The 20,967-nt window shown below is 38.6% G+C and overlaps 1 protein-coding gene and 1 pseudogene across 1 annotated transcript; one reads left to right on the top strand and one right to left on the bottom strand.

The window, feature by feature from the left end:
- Positions 1 to 833: 833 nt before the first annotated feature.
- Positions 834 to 20,737, bottom strand: LOC137297292 (receptor-type tyrosine-protein phosphatase epsilon-like). The gene is made up of 26 exons (XM_067829303.1): positions 20,683 to 20,737; positions 20,403 to 20,522; positions 20,102 to 20,323; positions 16,963 to 17,148; positions 16,354 to 16,491; positions 15,256 to 15,393; positions 14,105 to 14,242; positions 12,455 to 12,592; positions 12,201 to 12,269; positions 10,966 to 11,106; positions 7,647 to 7,879; positions 7,082 to 7,169; positions 6,663 to 6,724; positions 6,358 to 6,397; positions 5,713 to 5,810; positions 5,468 to 5,593; positions 5,226 to 5,365; positions 4,871 to 5,006; positions 4,492 to 4,638; positions 4,241 to 4,340; positions 3,842 to 3,915; positions 3,521 to 3,643; positions 3,219 to 3,350; positions 2,351 to 2,487; positions 1,768 to 1,903; positions 834 to 1,496 (listed from the first exon to the last, which is right to left on the bottom strand). The coding sequence occupies exons 1-26, from the start codon at positions 20,735 to 20,737 to the stop codon at positions 1,425 to 1,427; spliced, it is 3,189 nt and encodes a 1,062-aa protein (XP_067685404.1). The 3' UTR covers positions 834 to 1,424.
- On the top strand, positions 13,253 to 13,889 carry LOC137296452 (uncharacterized; annotated as a pseudogene).
- Positions 20,738 to 20,967: the final 230 nt, after the last annotated feature.

Genomic DNA, 20,967 nt, shown 5'->3' with positions numbered 1-20,967 from the left:
AGTGTGAAATATTTGTCGACATTTAGCAAATGAAAACTGTAAATTTCTGATAATGATATGACCCAGTTAAACTGTTGGACAAACTACACCGATTTGTTGTTAAACAATCTTTGTTTAGAAAGGTGAATAGATATCTTCACATTGTCTACACATTGTGTCGATCACACACATCCAAATCTGAATTAAACCGTCTGAGCGTATTTAATATAGTTACCAGCGACGAGAGTGTTCCTGTGATCTGAATATTAAACAGCCTTACGTGAGGTGGTCTGTGGGTACCAGTCTGTGATATCCAGATGCATCATCGTACACAATACTTGATAGCCCTTCTGCACGTAAAGCATTTAGATAAGACATAATTTCTGACTAAGGCTTTGTCCTTCAAGAAGAGTTTGATAGGCTACCACCAATGCCTACGTGACGGTTGGGGACCGTGTTCTTTTATATAATGTATCCTTTCACCTTTTATGAACTATTGTTAAAGGGCGGGTATATACACATATGTATTTGATAGGTCTTCATTAATCCATGCTTGTCGTAAGACGCAACTAACAAAATCGGGCGGTCAGGCTTTCTGACTTGGCTGACACATGTCACAGTATCTCAGTTGCGTAAATCGGTGCTCATGTTGTTGGTCATTGGATTGTCTGGACCAGACTCAATCATTTACAGGCCGCCATATAGCTAGAATAATGCAGACTGCGGCGTAAACTAACTCACTCACTTAAAGCCTATACATGCTTTACCTTCCCAACCATTCGAACACTGTTTGCTGAGTCTGCTGGCAAATTACTAAGTTTCCGCAGCATATGTTGGAAAGAAGAAAAAATGTCTTAGATTCGTCTTTATTAGAAGCTAATGGCAGTAAACTGTAAGCAGCAATGCAACATACGATGACACTTAAGCAATCGAATTTTCCACAAATGGCATAAACAAAAACTATGGAGTTAAGAAACAGACAAAACCATGTGATTATATATTGTTGGTGCAAAAGAATACCTACTCTTACTACAGAGTAAAAGTAAATTTAAAATTAGTTAAAATTGGTTAAAATTAGTCTACCTGAGATTGACATCCAGTGATCGAGTGAAGAATACCTGCGCCTTGAGCATGCACTAGTGCATGGATGTGTAATCTGGTCTATCTATCTATCTATCTATCTATCTATCTATCTATCTCTGACGTCATTCTAAGCCTCGAACAGACACCCATTGGATATAAGGTGGCAATCATAATGAATTTACAAGTTAAATGTTGATGTACATTGGTTTCAGTCGTACAAATTCAGTTTCGAGTCCGAGAAAGTTTTTTCGAATATATGCTTCATCAAGTCACCACGAACAAGAACGTTTCTCAAATTAGGAATATTTCGGACATTATCCGTGGACCATATCTGACCACAGTACTTGGTTGCTATTTCTTTATCACATATTAGCATAGACGTTTGAAGTACGGTTATACTCCTTCACCATTTTGTAGCAAAGCTTGAACTGATCCTGAAAGAAACAAAAACAAATGTCCAATGTTTACGATATAAAAATATCAGAAAAAACAGAGATAAAAACTTTAAGATTAATATCTACCATATATCAGTGAATACATATATGTTTTACACATTTAACAATGCTTTCCGCACCTTTCAGACGTAAACTTAGACTAAATGCATGACAGGTTAAGGGTTAGGGTTAAATCTATTACAACGTGGACAACCAAACCGTTATTTCGTTTGGTTACTTGCTTGGTAAACGAAACTGCCTTAGAACTCACATAGGACTGTATAAACTGTGGTCTGATACGCTGTAGTTCCCTGATGGTGAGGAAGATGTCCACTTCTCTGTCCAGCCTCTGTCTGCTGATGATGTTCAGGACACTGCAGAACACGCCGCTCACATTGGCTCCGTCACTGATTCATAGAAATGCATTACTACGTATGCAAGCTGTACATCACTCAAGCATCAGCGTCTCTGGATGTCATATACACGTGTTTCAGTTTGTAAATGAATTGTTTCAATCATAAATTACTTGTTTTGAAATAGATATAACTGTCCAAATGAAATGTTCATTTGGTACTGGAGTCGTACGGGTTTCAGTTTGAACATGCTTTGTCATACATTACAGGTAACATATTATTTATAGAAATCATTTCTATCCTAAGCATCGTCAAGACGTCGTGAGAACCTTCTTCAAACCACGACACCGCCACCATGTGGATTTAATTATTATTAATAATGTAATACATGTATTGCCAACGTACGGCGTTGAACAATAAACAACGCCTTCACATGGCTCTTACCTTTGGTTTTCGTTTCATATTTTGTTGATTTTTAAAGAAAAAAAACAAAGAACATACTGGCAGTGAATGAGGATCTGCTGGTCACCAGAGCTGATGATACTCTCCACCTCGTTGACCAGCTTCAGCAGTGATGAAGTGTTGGAGATCAAGCTTGGTGATCGGATGTGGAAAACTGTGACTGAAAGCTCACTGTCCTGTAGAGAATTGAAACACGCCCAAAATTCTTATGATCAGCAGATATCCAATGTACACAATGTGCCTACATATATGTTTCACGATTTATCACAATTCAAAGTTTTATCAATACTAGTCATGCTTTCTCAGTTTTTCAGTTTCAACCTTTTATTTGAAACAATATCACTAAAGGACTTTCCGTCGTGATAAACTGAAGTACTAATCATGTACGCTTGTTTCTCACGGTCAGGACATCTCTAATAAACAGCACTTCTTCAGCGTAATCAACCAAGCATTCGGTTTCCAATCCAATTCTAATCAAATTGTCAGAACATAATGACAGATCTTCTGTCGAGATTAGTAAGAGTTGTTATAATCAGTGAGTGTGTGAATGAGTTAATATTCAACGCCACATCGGCGATGTTTCAGCCATATCGTGATAAGTGCAATTTTGACGTTGATAAAGAATATGTTTAGATTATAAAACCTGTCGTCAAAGGACACAAAAGCAACTAGACTATCGCAGTTAAAATTACAACTAGTAAGTTACGTTAAAACAAAGGATACTTTGGGACAATTCAGCACAGAAAAAGCGGGCTATAGATCGGGAGCAACTGAAGGTGGAACAGTTGTTACATTTCAACATAAGGTAAAGCCGGGCGTTACGGGTCATCCGATCACAGTTAACGTTAACCAATTGCTTAACCTACAGGCTAGTCAAAATCAACTGAAAATGAAGGAAAGAACCAACCTCCTTGTCATATACAAGCCTTAACTTCCTCTCGCTGTAGCATGTCCCATTCGATTTGGTTTCCTCATGTATTACACTGAATGGTCCAATTTGTAATGTCTTGCTATCTTTGGGGTACACTTCTTCTGTCTCCTGGATTGAAATGAAATGCCCATGCATTTTGATGACAAAACAGGATAACAATAACATATTTCTTAGTGACAGTATATGGTCTGATCATTCTAGTATGTGAATCTTGAGAACAGATAGAAAATCCTTGTCGTCATTCATATGCGTCTGTCTGTGAGTAAAAAACATTTCACCTGGGAGTCATCCAGACAGACGATTGTGAAGCAGTCATGGTCGTAGACCAATCGCCAGAAGTCTACCACAGTGTCTGGTAGAGGGGTCTGGGTGACTATCATGGTCGATGGTCGAAGGATGGACTGAAACATTTGAAGGTAATCATTTAGGTAGCTACACGTCCTCTGTCTGAATCACATAGTTATGTCATTTTAAAGTTTGGCAATATTTCTACCAATCTTTAGTTCCACAAGATATGACAAAAGGAGGATTTAAATGATACAGCGTAACTGTCATTCATTTCTGATTTTGCGGTTTGACCTTACATCAAACCACCTTACCGGCAGGCACACTGCATTGATGTAGTCATTCCGACTCGCAACTGGGGTACACAGGTAGGGTCTGGACCTGTTTCCTACAACGAAGAATAACGTGATGCTGTATCATATTGAGTTCATTGCATCGCACGAGGTGAGTTGATCATCTTGGCCATTGTGCCAATAGACAAAAATCTCTGTAATGTGAAAATAAAAACTATATTTATTGTTCTTTACTTGCAAATGAAATCGGTTTCTATTTTTACTGCATAGAGTGAGTAAATTTAATTTTATGCCTCACTAAGCAATATTTTAGCTATATGGCGGCAGTCTGTAAACAAGCGACTAACAACATGATGATTGCACTGAAGTTGTGCTTTTATCACTTCAGCTTGACTGTACATTTTTTCAAGACGTTTATACCCGGGAGAATAAGCTGGTTTCTATTTTTGCTCGAGTTCTCTGGCAGCAATGCTTGTGAGGTGACATCTTCTTCCAGACGTGATGTTTGTTGTTGGAGTAACTGAAGAAAACAAAGCAACCGTTACGCATATGTGTTTATCAAACATTGTTCGCATCACGAATATTGTTTTATTGTTTCATAAGCAACACAGGAAAGAAAATAATCAACATTTCCAGGAAAAGTTCCTTGGAAAGACGTCAAAGCCACTTACCTTAAACTGCTCTTTCAGCATATTCTCTTGGGACGTTGTTAACGTGTCGCCATCACCAAACGTTTTGTCAAACTCGGACGAGGTGTACAATGTCCTTCGACTATTGAAAGCCTCCATGACCACATCATGCACAAACTCGTACTGTCTCTGAATCGAACAAAACGTATGTCCAATCACATCATTATTCACACGTCAGATATTATTCTTTGTACTTATAGGATATATTATATTCAGTAGTTCAGACATCTTTTCTGATTCAATAATGAGATCAGTCTACTGATATAAGGTGGAAAATAACTATACATGAAGTTGAGGACCGATTGTTACGTTGACTGCTGGAATCTAAGAAATAAGATACACTTCAGATTCAAGAACTCACCACTGTCTGGACCATGTTCATCCTGTTCAGTCTCATTTTGCCAACACACATGTAGACGTTGATGCTGTGTTTACTCTCAGCTTCATCCATCAAGCAGTCCAGGGCAATGAATGCCCCTGTTCGGCCAACACCCGCGCTACAATACCACCAAAGGAAAACACCCGTCAGTCAGAAATCCGTGTGAGTTGTTTTAGTTTTCGTGTACAAATCAGTATATTCGCTTTCATGGTTAATTTATCTATTTGTACGACTGGGGAGGTGCATAGGTCTACAGGTAATTTCCAACTTTAGGCATTGTTTTGCCCAGTAATTTGAAAAATAGGGCACTCCGAACATGTATAAACTTCTACGTTACCTGCAGTGCACCATCATGGGTCCTCTCTGCTTGTCTCCTTGTTTGACCAGTCTCCAGAAGCTGACTAGGGCAGGAGCAGAAGGAACGCCATGGTCAGGCCAAGATGTGAAGTGGTAGTGCGTCACAGTTCTCTCGACACCCTGTAAACACCGGACTTACAACTGTAACAGTATAAGTTGTCATACGTTCAGGTAGTCAAATGTGGTTTACGAAATACTTTGACTTCATGAATATTTACTTACCGAGTTTTCTACAAGAAACGTTGAGACTGTGTAGTCAGCCCTAGTTGACACATTTTTATTAGTAACTTTACAGCTTCCGTAGGTTTCAGATTTACCTCCATCGGGCCAGTATTGTTCACACTTTTTCTGAAAACATACACAAATTATGTACTTTTAGGACGAAATAATTCTCAGTTGAATGTGCTAACGAAGCAGAATGTATTAATCTTTTCCACAGCAATTTAATTACCCCTGACTGATCCTACCTTGTTCATCTCCATCAGCCTCGTCAGCATGACTATCTGTGTGACGTCCTCCTGCCACACCATCCGCCAGAAGTCAAGGACGGTACCCGGCTTGGGTCCTTGGTGCAAACAATACGCATTACACACTGCTCCTCATACTGTTCATTCAACATAATCATTTTATGAACACACTTATTATAGATATATAACATATGTAATAATGCATATTGTAAACCAAAAGTCATTGTGTTCTGTAAATTGATTGGTTGAAAAACATGATCAAATGGTAGTAGATTCCCGGAAACTGCAACACTATTCACTGCGTAGTAACACGTAGAAACACTGCAAACAATTGATTTGTTGTCATCAACAGTGGTGGCGTCATTCAAATCATATTGTGACGTAAAGTTAGAATGACGTCACAAATGAGAAACTCCAAATGCTACAATGGGAACCAGCTGTAACGGCCTGCTGATGACACTTCACTGCTATACCCGTACTCGATGTAAACGAGTGTGGAAGGTAAAACCCTTTGGTTTATTTTTTTGTTGACAATGTCGATAAACATCACGTGTTGGCCAGTTTCCGGGTATGATTGAGCATTTGAAGCAAGGGAATATTTCAGGAAACTAGTCAACAGATGGTGTTTATCTCCTTAGTACCTACCTTGTGTTGCTATGTACTGTGCATCATCATCATCATATCCCTGCGATAAAATACACAGTGCTGATACCAGTAACTAGAACATGTGACCGTATGAAAATTGTATGGATGTGATATTTATCTAAATTTATATAAAACAGTTAATCTGTAGCTAAATACTACTCCATTTATTGAACATTAATTGATCTCAACTTTAATGTTAAAGATGATCAGATAAAAAATAAATATTGGATAGTTGATACCAATATTTTCGTTATTGCTATTTCGCCATTGTGTAGAAGCAGTTAACAAAGATTTATCCAACTCACCGCGATATAATTAGCATTAATGTAATCCTCTCCATTCGCTAGCACAACCCTCGAAGCATCATCTGATTCAAGATATAAACGTTATGGGAATATGACATGATTTCTGACTTCCTAACATATCCAATTTGCAGAAGTGAGATCATTTGTCTCAAGAGGGTATAAACTTTGATGACAGTATTATTTTTATGACTTCATTTCCGACCTGAATGTGTTCACGCAAGCGTCACCATAGTACTGGATTGTTTCAAAGGAATAGGTTATATCCGTAACTTATTACTTTATTGCTTAGTTTCAAACAAGGATCAAACAGAAATTTGCTTGGATCAATTAGCCTAGTTTTAATTAATGTCTTCATTAAGGAATATAAACTATCCTAGAGAAAATGTTTATCTTTTTAGTAATGTCATCAGTGTACTTACATGCATACAGAGCCAGGAAACGATTCTTTGGTATGTTCTCAGGTTTGATTGCGACTACATGCGGGTGTCGTGCGCCATATGGGATTGTCTGTGGTACATATGAGTATACATATGTAGTACAAGATAATTCAGGGGACATGCACAAAGAACGGATTCACACTCGGAATTACACATTGTACCGTACTGTTTACTGTACATGTCTTGCCGTTTCTGTTCTTTGGTGAATACAACCACATATTGCTGTGTTCCCTGCATCTGTCGGCACAGAGAAAATGACAGTCAAATGGACCAAGCGTACGGACGATTCATTTGTAGAAACTATTGCTAAATGACTCCTAGCTGTGCTGGTACGCTGCCATGTTGTTAAAAATACCTTTTATTTGTACTGTTTGTCCATTTTTTTGTCTGGGAAGTTAAAAAAATAAAATGACAATTTGAAAATAGATAAAGAAAATTCCTGACGAATTCTTAAGAATCACACTTGAATCCCGTTTTCTGAATACTAAAAGAAGGCTTAACACGTCATCCATATTAGCATGGCAAAACTATGAATTGACATACAAACCTGAAATTCGCTTTCAAATGAGGCCTTTTTCTTTTTCTCAGATATACACTGTTTCAGGTTATCCAACCGCATGTGAGGTGGCACCCAGTTGTAGTAGGTGGCGGCAGCATCGTTGCTTCCGTCAATTTCAGCCTCAACAGAAAACACAGCATCCTCATCTTCCTCCAGTGCAGATGGTGGCTTCGGGGCAGATTTACTGGATGATGGCTTATCTGAAAGGTGCCTATGGTTTTCTGAAAAAAGAAGTATGAATGTGAATGAAATAAAAGCAAACAGGCAGCATTGTCAAGTTACTAATGGTTGTCCCTTTCTCAATAACGTTTTTCGTTAAATAATAATTACGTATTGGAAACGTCATCTCCGTTATCGAACAACAACAACGACAACAACAACAACAACGACAACAGCAACAACAACAACAACAAATAAACATATTACCAAACCATGTTTCTCTAAACACAACCAAAGGTGGTTAGCTTGCTTTACCTCTATTTTCTGGAATTTCGTCCAGTTGAACGGGTTCGCTCTCGTTTTCGTCTTTCCGTCTACTTCTACAAAAAAGGATTTTATTAACCCTCGTGCGGGTTAAATTATCAAATGTGTGTGTGGTATTAGGAATATACACCATCCGAAAACATAAGAACAGCAAACAAAATTTATTAATACCTAACATAAATGTTATTTCAGTGAATACACTGTTCTTTGATCAAAAGAACTGCAAACACAAAGAACGATTATTGGGCATGAAATCTTATTTCTAGCAATTCATGAGCGTCAGCAGACTTCATGAACGTCACTGAGCAGTTACCGTTTCCTGAAAATGAGAATGGCCACGGCAACTGCTACTACTACCACAGCTGCAATGACGCCTCCAACGATTCCTGCTGGGGACCCGTCATCAGCAAGACCTTTCAAGAACAAGAAGTAATCGTTAACCAAGATATTGTAACACACTGTAAGTTCATAACGAATGATCTACGAACTGTTCTGAGAGTATTAAACCTTATACTTCAAGAAGGCGAAATTAAAGCTGCTCAGGCATAAGGTGTCAGTTTATAAAAGCAAAGACAAGAGACGGAATGTCTGTTACGACGCAAATTGTAATAACGTGGTAAAATGTAATAAACTGCGGCAAATTTTAATATCACCGCGGCAAATTGTGTAATAAAAAGTGGGGAAAAATATAATAACTGCCCAGTGGTAAATTGTAATAAAAAATCACTTTGTATTTCATACGTATTGTCATTTGCTGTTATGTGCAAATGTCTGCAGAAATAATATTTAATGCAGTATGTATGTTGTTTATGTGACAGGGTAAGAAAGAAAAATGCAGAATCAAGCATGATCATGTATGCAAATGAACCGCGTTTTCAGCTGACATTGACTATTGGGCATCTTGGGATAGTAGTTTAGATCTCATACACACTTTAAACTAAATGTATGAAATATATTTGAAAGGGGTGGAAGCGGGAAGCCAAAACCACAGCTCCTATCACAGAATGTCTAAATTCCTAAACAAAACCAAACCTTAACCAAACAATACGATGATTGCTTGACATTAGCTGTGAACTATACCCGATGTCATTTCCAATGGTGATATACTATCTAATATCCCCTGTGTGTATTTGCCTTAAAAGCTGTTACAAGGTTTGTCTACATAATGTTAAACATTCAGTAGCGTTTGTCTTCGGTTACACTTGGTCATTGGTACAAAAAGAGCCACTTCTATCAGTTGACAGATAAACAGTAAACAAAGTCACAGCGCATTTATGGCTTGACCATTCAGTCTTCCTTTCCGCATGCATTATTCCTATATCATATTAGATACAACATTTAGCACTCCGTGCCGAGAATGTTGTTGTTGCCTAATGACAAAATATTAGTTTCGTATGCCAAATCTCACTTTGACCTGGCAATTGCAAATATTTGATAATAGCGGAAGTTTTACCTTTAGATAATAAACATAGGAGAATACCCATATATGAAAACATGTTGTCAAATACATATTAAATATTCATCTTAACTTTCAAAATTTCATTACGTACGTTGTACACATAACAACAACAACAACAGAATACTCATATATGAGAACATATTGCCAAATACACTCGGTAACCATTTGTCTTTCAAAACTTTCAAAACTTAGGATCTCTAAGTACGTTGTACACACAACATTGTGTCATCATTCATCCATCCTGCTGCACATCCTTTAGGGCATGTTCCATTTGTTTTTGCACAGATGGCACCATCTAGACAGTTTCCACAGAGAGCGGCGCAGTTGTCACCGTGGAAACCGTTTGGACATGCTGAAAATGTTATGTAGTAATAACATCAACTTGTGTACAGAAGGAATACGATTAGATTTCAAGATCGACTTCTTTGATACTCCCTGATAGGCCATGAGGATCTAATACTTGATTCTAATATTTACATTGTCTGCAAGTGTTACGTTCATTGGATATTCGAAATGACGTATTCTCTTGCGTAGACGTTTTGCATGAATAGTTTTGTTATGTGATAAGGTGCACGGCTAGGTACTGAACAATAGTAAAAATGAAATATAGGTATATTAATAAAAACTACTACTAGAGTAGCATAATTACTTACGTTGAAGACATAACGCTTTTGCTTTATAATTTGCTAATTACGTATTAATTTTGTGTGAATATTTACTGATTAGCTTGATTTGAGTCAAATTTTGTAATAATGGATACAGTTTCAACTCGTAACACAGTCTCAGAAAGACATTTGACTTTAACTTTCAGAAAGAGATTTGACTTTATTATCACTCGTATATATATATATATATATATATATATATATATATATATATATATATATATATATATATATATACGAGTGATAATATATATATATATATATATATATATATACAGTGTGAGGACTCTCAGCTTTCAGCGAGTGAAGCAAGGTCTAGTAAAATTGCGACATCGGCATTAGCATTGTGACGTCACAACGTTAAACCATTTTGACGTTATACGTCAAGCGGTATTACACTAGTCCAATATTGCCTTAAAAATATTACACTACAGTGTCTTCAACGGGCGAGTAATAAATATCATGATCACTCATCCATCCTGCTGTACACACTCAGGACAGGACAGCTCACCCCGTCAAGACAGTTTCCACACTGGTGGGAACAGTTCATGCCATAAGAACCATTTTGACATGCTGCACAAACAAATACAGAAGTTTGGGTCATAGAATAGCATCATAACTTACGCTGGAGACACAGCACTGGGTTGGACATGTTCTGTTTGTCGTATCATTAGATTCATATACCCTCATACATATTCACCTTGATTACATTTGTCGTCATTAACCCATCCTGCTGCACATCCATCAGGGCATGTCCCCGTGGCCTTATCGCAGCTGACGCCATACATACAGTTTCCACACTCGGAGGAGCAGTTAATACCATATGAACCATTGTTGCATGCTGCATAAACAAAGGCGGATATAGAGAATACAGCACGATATTTGTATGTATTAAACTGACAAAATAGCATATATTTGCAATTTTATGGTTTCCTACCGAAACCGGTTTCAGAAAGACGTTGCAGAAGAATGTTCTACTGTTGTACACTTTTAACATGACGTCACACTGTAGTATAATGACGTTATTACGTCTGCCGATCGAAAAACCGTCGTAACGATTCATGTCAGTGGTCATCGCCTCGTACAGCCTTCTACTCTAAACTACGCTTTTGCACCCCGTTTCTTTGTTTGCAGTTGCTTCATTCAGCTAACATCAGTGGTGGAAACATTGCGTTTATGTTTTTCGACGGATATAGAGTCTCAATTCGATTCACAATTAAACAGCGACACGGCAATGTTCACAATGTTTGCATATAAGTTGTAGAAAGAATGGATTCACGTGTTTGCTATGAATGGGAAAATCGTTCAGTCACAACGTAACTGAGAAGTCATTGGTTATCCAACCAAATCGTTAGAATCGAGATTAGTATGCAACTACCAATACGTTGACCTTGTGGGTAATATGAATCAATATCACACAATATTTAATGAATATGTTGACTTTACAAATACGTGTTGCTTTTGAGTGTGTTAACAATATTATTGTACCACCTGATATTCATTTCATATGATTGCGACTCATGTTTAAGACACATCCAAAAAGATATAATTGCCTTCCACAGATGTCAGTTTACACATTAGGAGGTACAGTCGCTGCTATAGAGACCATCTGACATGGTGAATAGCTACCGGCCAAAAGACAAACATGACCTTCTTTCTGCACCATTCATTCATACGATGACATCAGCACTCACTTTGTTTGTGCCGCCATTCAGCCATTATGCTGTACATCCGTGTGTGGACAAGTTCCATTTTCCTTAACACGACTGTCACAAATTAGGTAATTTCCACACTTGTACGTTTGACACACTGCCTATATATTAAAGACGTATATCACTCGTGGACATCAACATATTGACTCACGTTGCAGACAAAAGATATCATTTATCCATCCTGGTGCACATCCGTTAAGACAGATTCCGTTTGTCTTCTCACAGCTTACACTATCCAGACATTTTCCACACTGTAAGGAACAGTTAGTGCCATAGGAACCATCTGGACATGCTGCAAACACATGAACATAAAGAACGCACGTCGTCATCACTTACCCCATCCAATGATTTATGATCACATACTAGTCAATTGATGTCATGACACGTAGTCACTCGCACTGTAGACAAATATCCTCTTTGTGTAAACGTATTTTATACGACTTTTCACTTATCATACTTAAATTCATACAAACCTACCCTGCATACATGTACTGTTCATCCACCCTGCTTCACATCCTCCAGGACAGGTTCCGTTTGTCTTGTCACAGATGTCCTCACTGAGACAGTTGCCGCATTTGGAGGAACAGTTGTTACCATATGTACCATTAGGACACACTGCACAAAGAAACGTACAATTTAATACAGCTTTCGGAACAAGATATCGTCAACTGCCAGCAGACAAACGTGACCTTTTTTCTGCACCTTTCAGTCATATGATGGCATCAGCACACACGTTCCTCACTTGAGGTTTTGTTGCCATTCAGCCATTATAACACGCTCCGTGAAGAAAGTCGTCAAGAATGGAGTTAAGGAAGGTAAGAATATAAAAAATAGGTGTATGTAATAATCATACGAGTTCTAATCTTCTTTTGTATCGTCTGCTAGCTGATGATGTTTGTCAACATTACATCACGTGACTTCTGACGTGGGATGTCGCTCGATTAAAAACTACGGACACATTATTAGAGCCATCCTTATCCAATTGTCAGTAACGTTAAAGAATTTCTTACACGTTTTCCCTGCATCCTTTCAAACAAATATAACCGTGCGTGGTCCGCTTAGATCAAATTACAACACAGATGACCTATACACTGTTTATCGACTGGTGGTAGAAGAAACTGTGTCCGAACAGACAGCAGCAGCTAGGTGGGGGTTCCGGTTTCTACTCTTACGGATCTTTTGTTGTTCAATATCAGCGTAGATACAGTAAAGTCGGGTCCCATGCCGCTGTTTTCCTCGCAAGAAGACTCCATTCTAGTGAACCATATCGGAGTTATGGGGGAGATTGTCTATGGTTATACCCATCAGGAGACCATTAATCTTGGTCAATCACTGACGTAGAGACTGAGATCATCCTTTACGTCTCCGATAGCTCTACAGTTTCTAAGATAGATGGCCGGAACTTAAAGTACAGAAACCGAGGAAACTTGTAGCAGCAAGGGCGAGATCAAAGTTCACCTCTGGCTAATTTCTTCATCGATGTAAAGGGACTATCGACTGATGTAACACCACCCAAAGTCGTCGCCGGGATACATTGCAAACCAAAGACAGTGACATCTTTGAAATCACAAACGGTAAAGATGGTTGCCGCTGTTAATGCAACTGGTGGCAGTGTCCAGTGTCCTTCTCCCCCTGCTTTGTATTTTCTGGTCATCGTATGAGAGATGAGCTATTATCAGGAGCCAAAGCCGGTACAGGTGGCACAGTTTCAGAGACAGGGTGGTCTAATACGGAAGTACTCAGCATGTACATGAAAATGCACCTGGCCGGACATTTACCATCACGCAGTGCCGAGTCTCACGTTCTAATCCGCTACGACATTACGATCATTGCGGCCTTACTCAACCGTCGAAGCAGAGAGAATCATGAAAACATTTTGACTAACGTACTTTGTCTTGAATGTAAAAATTAGAATTAATTATATTATTTTCATGGTTACATATGCAACGCGATTCTGTGCTACGTCGCCGAAAACAGGTGAAACTGGGATACATTTATCATCATATCCAAGTCAATTGATGTCATGATACGAAGTCACTCACACTGTAGACAAATATTGGCTTTGTGTAAACGTGTTTTATACGAGTTTTTTAATATTCTTTTTCACTAAGATTCATACAAACCTACCCTGCATACATGTACTGTTCAGCCACCCTGCTTCACATCCTCCAGGACAGGTTCCGTTTGTCTTGTCACAGATGTCCTCACTGAGACAGTTGCCGCACTTGGAGGAACAGTTGTTACCATATGTACCATTAGGACACACTGCACAAAGAAACGTACAATTTAATACAGCTTTCGGAACAAGATATCGTCAACTGCCAGCAGACAAACGTGACCTTTTTTCTGCACCTTTCAGTCATATGATGGCATCAACACTCGCATTGTTCCCTTGAGTTTTTGTCTCCATTCAACCATTATAACACGCTCCGTGAAGAAAGTCGTCAAGAATGGAGTTAAGGAAGGTAAGAATAACCAAAAATAGGTGTATGTAATAATCACATGAATCTTCTTAATACTTTATTTTACCTCATTGGAAAAGCTATGTACACAAGGTAAATGAACCGAGTTTCCATCTTCGTTTGCATCATCTGCTAGACCATTAATCTTGGTCAATCACTGACATAGAGACTGAGATCATCCCTTAAGTCTCCGATAGCTCTACAGTTTCTTAGATAGATGGCCAGAACTTAAAGTACAGAAACCGAGGAAACGTGAAGCAGCAAGGGCGAGATGAAAGTTCACCCTAGGTTATTTTCAACATCGATGAAAAAGGACTATCGACTGATGTAACACCACCCAAAGTCGTCGCCGGGATACATTGCAAACCAAAGACAGTGACATCTTTGAAATTACAAATGGTAATGACGATTGCCGTTGTTAACACAGCTGGTGGCAGTGTGCCTATCACCTCACTTTGCATTTTCTGGTCATCGTATGAGAGATGGGCTGTTGTCAGGAGCTACACACGGTACAGGTGGCACAGTTTCTGAGACAGGGTGGTCTAATACGGAAGTATTCAGCATGTGCATGAAAACGCACCTGGCCCGACATTTACCATCACGCAGTGCCGACTCTCACGTTCTAATCCGCAATGACATTACCGTCGAAGCCGAAAGAATCATGAGAAAGTACAAGGAAACATCTTGACTAACGTACTGGGATTCATTTATCATCATATCCAAGTCAATTGAAGTCATGACTCACAGTCACTCACACTGTAGACAAATATCCTCTTTGTGTAAACGTTGTTTGCACTGAGAATCATACAGACCCACCCTGCGTACATGTACTGTTCAGCCACCCTGCTTCACATCCTCCAGGACAGGTTCCGTTTTTCTTGTCACAGATGTCTCCATTGAGACAGTTGCCGCACTTGGAGGAACAGTTGTTACCATATGTACCATTAGGACACACTGCACAAAGAAACGTACAATTTAATACAGCTTTCATAATCAGATATCGTCATCTGACTAGTTTACAGGTTGTAATGAAAACATGTTACACCTCACACCATAAGACTAAAGTCCTCCACGAAGTAAGTAACTGTTTCCTATTGTAGAGAATAGTGGACAAAGAGGCAGGATACAAGCACGAACCACAGATGTATCTCGCGTACAAACAACACAATTGTAATTACATTATGTATGACAAGTTGAAGGGCATCGCCGATTAACTGCTCATGGCAATGGTACATATACGAATATCAATGTTAGATATCTACGTAGAGTGTTTAAGCGGGAATGCAACAGTCGATATCTGTGCATTAAGAATATCTTAACATCAAATCAATTTCTTTTTGTGACATTTTACAATTTACCATTTCGTCAAGAATTATGTAAATTTGTTTTCGAATGTCACCATCGGAAAACCTTATATCCTGAATGAAAGATACACGCATGCCCATGTGCAAGAGTAAATATTTCGTTTATATTCCTCTCCGCAAAGGCTAACCAAGCACAATCATTGTACTCTCAATCTTGGGTCTCTAGTCAGGTGTCCCCAATTGACATATCATGGCGTAAAATTGGGATTTACACCGCGTTATTGTCTCATTTGCGACATGTGCATACTACCGTTATGTCTGTCATTGTCTTATCACCTAACTAAACAAGCAAGATCCCTAATGCCGTTAGATCAGGGCTCGGGTAAGTGACACCTCTCCACTATAAAGAAAGTGTAGTGTCAGTGCTTTTAGCACTCAGATGTTATGGCTAAAGACCAGTGTCCTGCTGGTATTGATCATACTTGTGTCTTTCAGTTTTTAACACAGTATTCACAACAAGTATGGCGTCAATTCACTGATGTGCATATACAGAAATAATACCTATTTACCTGTTATGTGTGCGGTCCTCATACAAAGTTTCATGCCATACCTGTTTGGCAGTCGGTACCATTGTATCCGGGAAAACATCCACTAGAACAGTGACCGGTGATCTTGTCACACACATCAGTACTGTTAAGGCACCGGCACTGTTTGTCACATTCTTCAGAAAACCACCCGTTACTGCAAACTGAACAGCATTGAACAATAGTCATCATTATTTCATAATATAAATAAAAACTGCTATTGTTGTAAAACTTTACTGGTGGTTGAGTGTGTAAAAATAATAAAGTAAATAACTCCTGGAGATCCGGGGTAGAATAGGCCATCAGCAACCCATGCTCACCATAAGGGGCGACTAAGCTTGTCGTAGGAAGCGACTAACGGGATCAGGTGGTCAGGCTCGCTGACTTTGCTGACACAAGTCATCGGTTCCCAATTGCGCACATCGATGTTCATGCTATTGATCACAGGATTGTCTGGTCCAGACTCGATTGTTACAGGCCGCCGCCACATAGCTGAAATATTGCTGAGCGAGGCGTAAAACTAAATTCACTCACTCACTCAAAATCTATACTTGGGGTTGAATAGTAAAATCTCTGCGTCACTATCAGTTGATAGACTTTCCAAATATCAACAATCAGCTACTTTGATAGCATACCAAATATCTGCACCTCACACAAGGTCAGATATTTCTGTTGACCAGGTATCCGTATAGTAACGGTGGTTCCTGTCAGTGGCTGGCGGCAGGTGACGTTAGCTATAGGAGGAGGATGTTCAGTTGATGACCAGTTGTAGCACATCTGGTTGCCCACAATTATCTCCATGCCGTTACTCCTCTCTTGGACTGTACACAAATAGATGCAGAACGTGATGAGTACTTATTGTTTTCTGTCTGTTAAATGTTACATGGATAAAACTCTCGGTATGAAACATTATCTACTCATATTCTGTTGAACTAGTCTTGGTATGAACCATGGTAAAGCGAACATATGACTTTAAATCCTTACGAATAAAAAAAGTATCGTGTACAGAATAAAAACATATAAAGAGAATCGCATGTGGCTGTCAGTTAATATAGCAAACATCAACACAAATGCATGTTTTAAAGTATGAAGCTTGGCATCAGATGCATCACTATGAGTGACAAATGTGCTTGTCAAAGGCTGTGATCAATCGACTCGTTGTTATGTATGGCATTATCAGGTCCTCAGTTTTGATTCCAGCGAAACGATACACATATAATTTCATGTTACATTGTCAGTAACATTTGTTTTGTTGGACTCTCAGAAATTATTTTGTGGATAGATCTCCCGTTTAACCTACTTGAGCTATTTGTAACAATATTGAATACATTACAAATAACTGGACGTACGACAAAGGGAGTACACTTTCAATGGCGGAATGTAATATACCAGCATTGGTAACATAGTAAGTGGTGATAATTTGTCACAATGGGCTTGCTCCAAAGTAGGCCCAGTTTTAATCTGCTTAGACCTATGATCTCCACACCCATTGTGATGTAACGTAAAGGCATGTGTTAGCCCACTTACGTAGTCCTAGCATTTGGAATTGCCTGTACCATAATGGATTACCCTAGGCTACTTAAGAGCATCCAACATTGTTTTGAAACTTCTACATATCTGCTGATATAAGACAGTAATTCCAGCTGGGGCCCATGCTGTAAATCTTATACAGAATCTGTGGAATCACGGCGCTTTCACTGTACTTCGATGACAGGTTTATATGGTATATATTTATTTTGACTTGATTTATAGATTGTTCTCGCCACGATATGGCTGAAATACTGCCGATGTGACTTTAAATATTACCTCACGCACTCAGACAGACATACATTCCTGACAACCAATGTTGGTTGTCAGAAACAATGTCATTAAATCTTGATAGAAAGAATGTTATACAATTACGACATCACCTTAACAGGAATTTTATATGGAAATATTAACTTCTGCTTAACTATTGAATGGGACTGCAAGAAAATAATCAGGGAATATGTCAGTACTTGCAGAGGAGAGCGTCCAACAACAGTAGTTTTAAATGCATGTGTCATAATGGGTGGGTCACCTTTAACCATTTAAGGCTCTCTTGATTACACAGTCTACCTGAAAAGAGACAGGCCCACTCTGATATGCTATCTTCTTTAAATAGTTACTAGTGCAGCATGTCTCAGTGGAAACAGAAGCGAGAAAACGATGGCCACATCTATGGGAAATCTCTGCTGAAGGCACAATCGACTGTACAATCACGACTGTATCATAAGATTATGATTACAGAATATAGCAAGCGCCCAACAATTAACAGTACACTTTAATTTGAAATTGTTGTGCCTATTGATGCACGTGCAAGATGCACTGGAGTTTATGTTATCACATCCAATACTTAACATTAAAGAGTGTAATTTAAAGATGTTTGAAATGTACAAAACGATCGCAATTTCAGTGATCTCTCAGAAATCTGCTTTATCCCCATGATATATGTACGTTGTCATGTTGGAATAAATTACGTTGTAGGTAAATGACTTCACTGATTATAGCAAGCGCCCAATAAATAACAGCACACTTTAATTTGAAATTGCTACGCCTGTTGATGTACGAGTAAAGTGCACTTTATGTAGAGTTTATTATTTAGTTTATTAGCCCTTATTTAGAGTTAATGTTATCACATTCAATACTTAACATTAAAGAGTTCGTGTTTAATTTAAAAATGTTTGAATTGTACAAAACGGTCACAATGTCAGTGATCTCTACATTAACTTTGTAGGTTACTGACCTTTACTGAAAACGTGAAGTAATTCTACATCGTATGTAAAATACCCTGTTTCAGCTCATTTCATCGAAATCAATGGCCTCTGTTAAATCTCAGCACTATTGATAACACAATCGATTAGCATGCCCTGTATATAATCAGCGTAAGGAAGATAGAAGAGGATCTAGAAATTGCTTTACTCTTCCTTCCACTTACATAAACCGCTCTTACTTTGGATACAGATCTTTCTGGACAGGATTCGTATCAGTGAACATGTAATTATTCACTTTGATTTTGAAGTGTGTCGTTAACTGTTTGACAATTACTACACTGATTATCTGTATTACAAGATATGTTGGCACGTTGATCGATAATCAGTTATAGTGTGAATGAAGACGGAAAATGTTACCATTTGTTCTTGATCCTGTTCACATTTCAACATAGGAACGAACTGTTTTAGACTTCATTTTATATTACTGACGCATTATTGTATGATTTGAATAAATTTGCAGTACCCATGTAGCCTTATACACTTAGCTGTAACTACACCTAAACATCTGTTAGCTTGTTTTGCCAAACCTCAAATTATATTTGCAGTCCCAACATTGAAGTTAGTAAGTCATTCGGCTGCACTTTGCGTTCGTCTCACACAGTCTCATATATATTAGGCTGTCAGAGATGCAGTAAATATTATCATTCCCTCAACGTTCCATTTCTGACAGCAACACATTTGCAATTCAGCAAAATACCTTCCTGTATTGTCCCCTCTGTCGCTCATTCTGAGACCCATACATATAGTTTTTCCCTGTAGTAAGACAGTTGTGAGTTGATATTTAACGTCACCTCGGCAATAAGTATGATAGTAGATACCGCAGGTAAGACCATTCAGTTTTCGAAAATTATTTCACAGGTATCTCGGCTTAAGGCTTAAGGCCATCTCGCTTAATGAAAGAAGGATGGTACCAAGATTATTCTAGAGTTAATCGGAACAACAACGTGACATCAGCCCATCATGAAACAGTGTATGTACTCACCCAGTTCACGAATATAGAGTCTGATGTGTTGTATCTTCTCTGGGACTGAAGTGTTCAGGTTCACAGTCCAGGTGGGATTTGACTCATTCATTGTATGAGCACATGGCTGGTTCACGGCATCTGTGGTGACAATGCCGTCTACACCAACTCCGGCTCCATGCCGGGCTACATTATTCCACAATGTGCTAGTCTCATTACAAGGTCTCCTCAGTGCGATGTTTTCTGAAATATAGATACATAATCACAAATATCGCTGACTTGTTAACATGACACTACTTCTACCACTGTAAATTATACTCACGTTTCTGACAGTAAGAACCGAACCATCCTTCCTGACATCTGTCTGGATCATCGACTTGGCTACAGGGAGTAGAGGGGAACACGGCACAGGCAGCAACGGTGTTACAATGACACTCCGCATCTGTTTAAAAAGAGGTACCTCCCTTTGGCTGATAATTATTACTACTTCAAACATGTTCTATTTCAGTGAAAATACTTATGGGGTTTGTAGATGAAAATATTTGTTAATCCAGATAGAATATTAAATCACACGTTTTACATCGTCTGAATAAAGTTCCTACCAGTTACGGTCGCGGTGACACAGACAACAAGTAGTCCCATCCAGAATGAACACATGTCGGATACCTGAATGAAAAGACAAGGAATAACAACCTTTCATTATTTCAATCACATAAACAGCGAATCTGAATGTATCTTACAGTATATGTATTTAAGCACGCGTCGAACTCGGTATGACTTGACAGACTGAAAACCGAACTTCTTTTGGTGAATGATGCTCTATGCTTTAAGTAAAGGATTCAAAATACTTCCACCATGAAAAGTCATTTTATACCATTATACTGCCA

The sequence above is a fragment of the Haliotis asinina genome, chromosome 9 (assembly GCF_037392515.1).
Source record: "Haliotis asinina isolate JCU_RB_2024 chromosome 9, JCU_Hal_asi_v2, whole genome shotgun sequence".
NCBI lineage: Eukaryota > Metazoa > Mollusca > Gastropoda > Lepetellida > Haliotidae > Haliotis > Haliotis asinina.
Note: the sequence above shows the minus strand (reverse complement) of the source record. Positions and strands in the feature narration are given on the sequence as shown.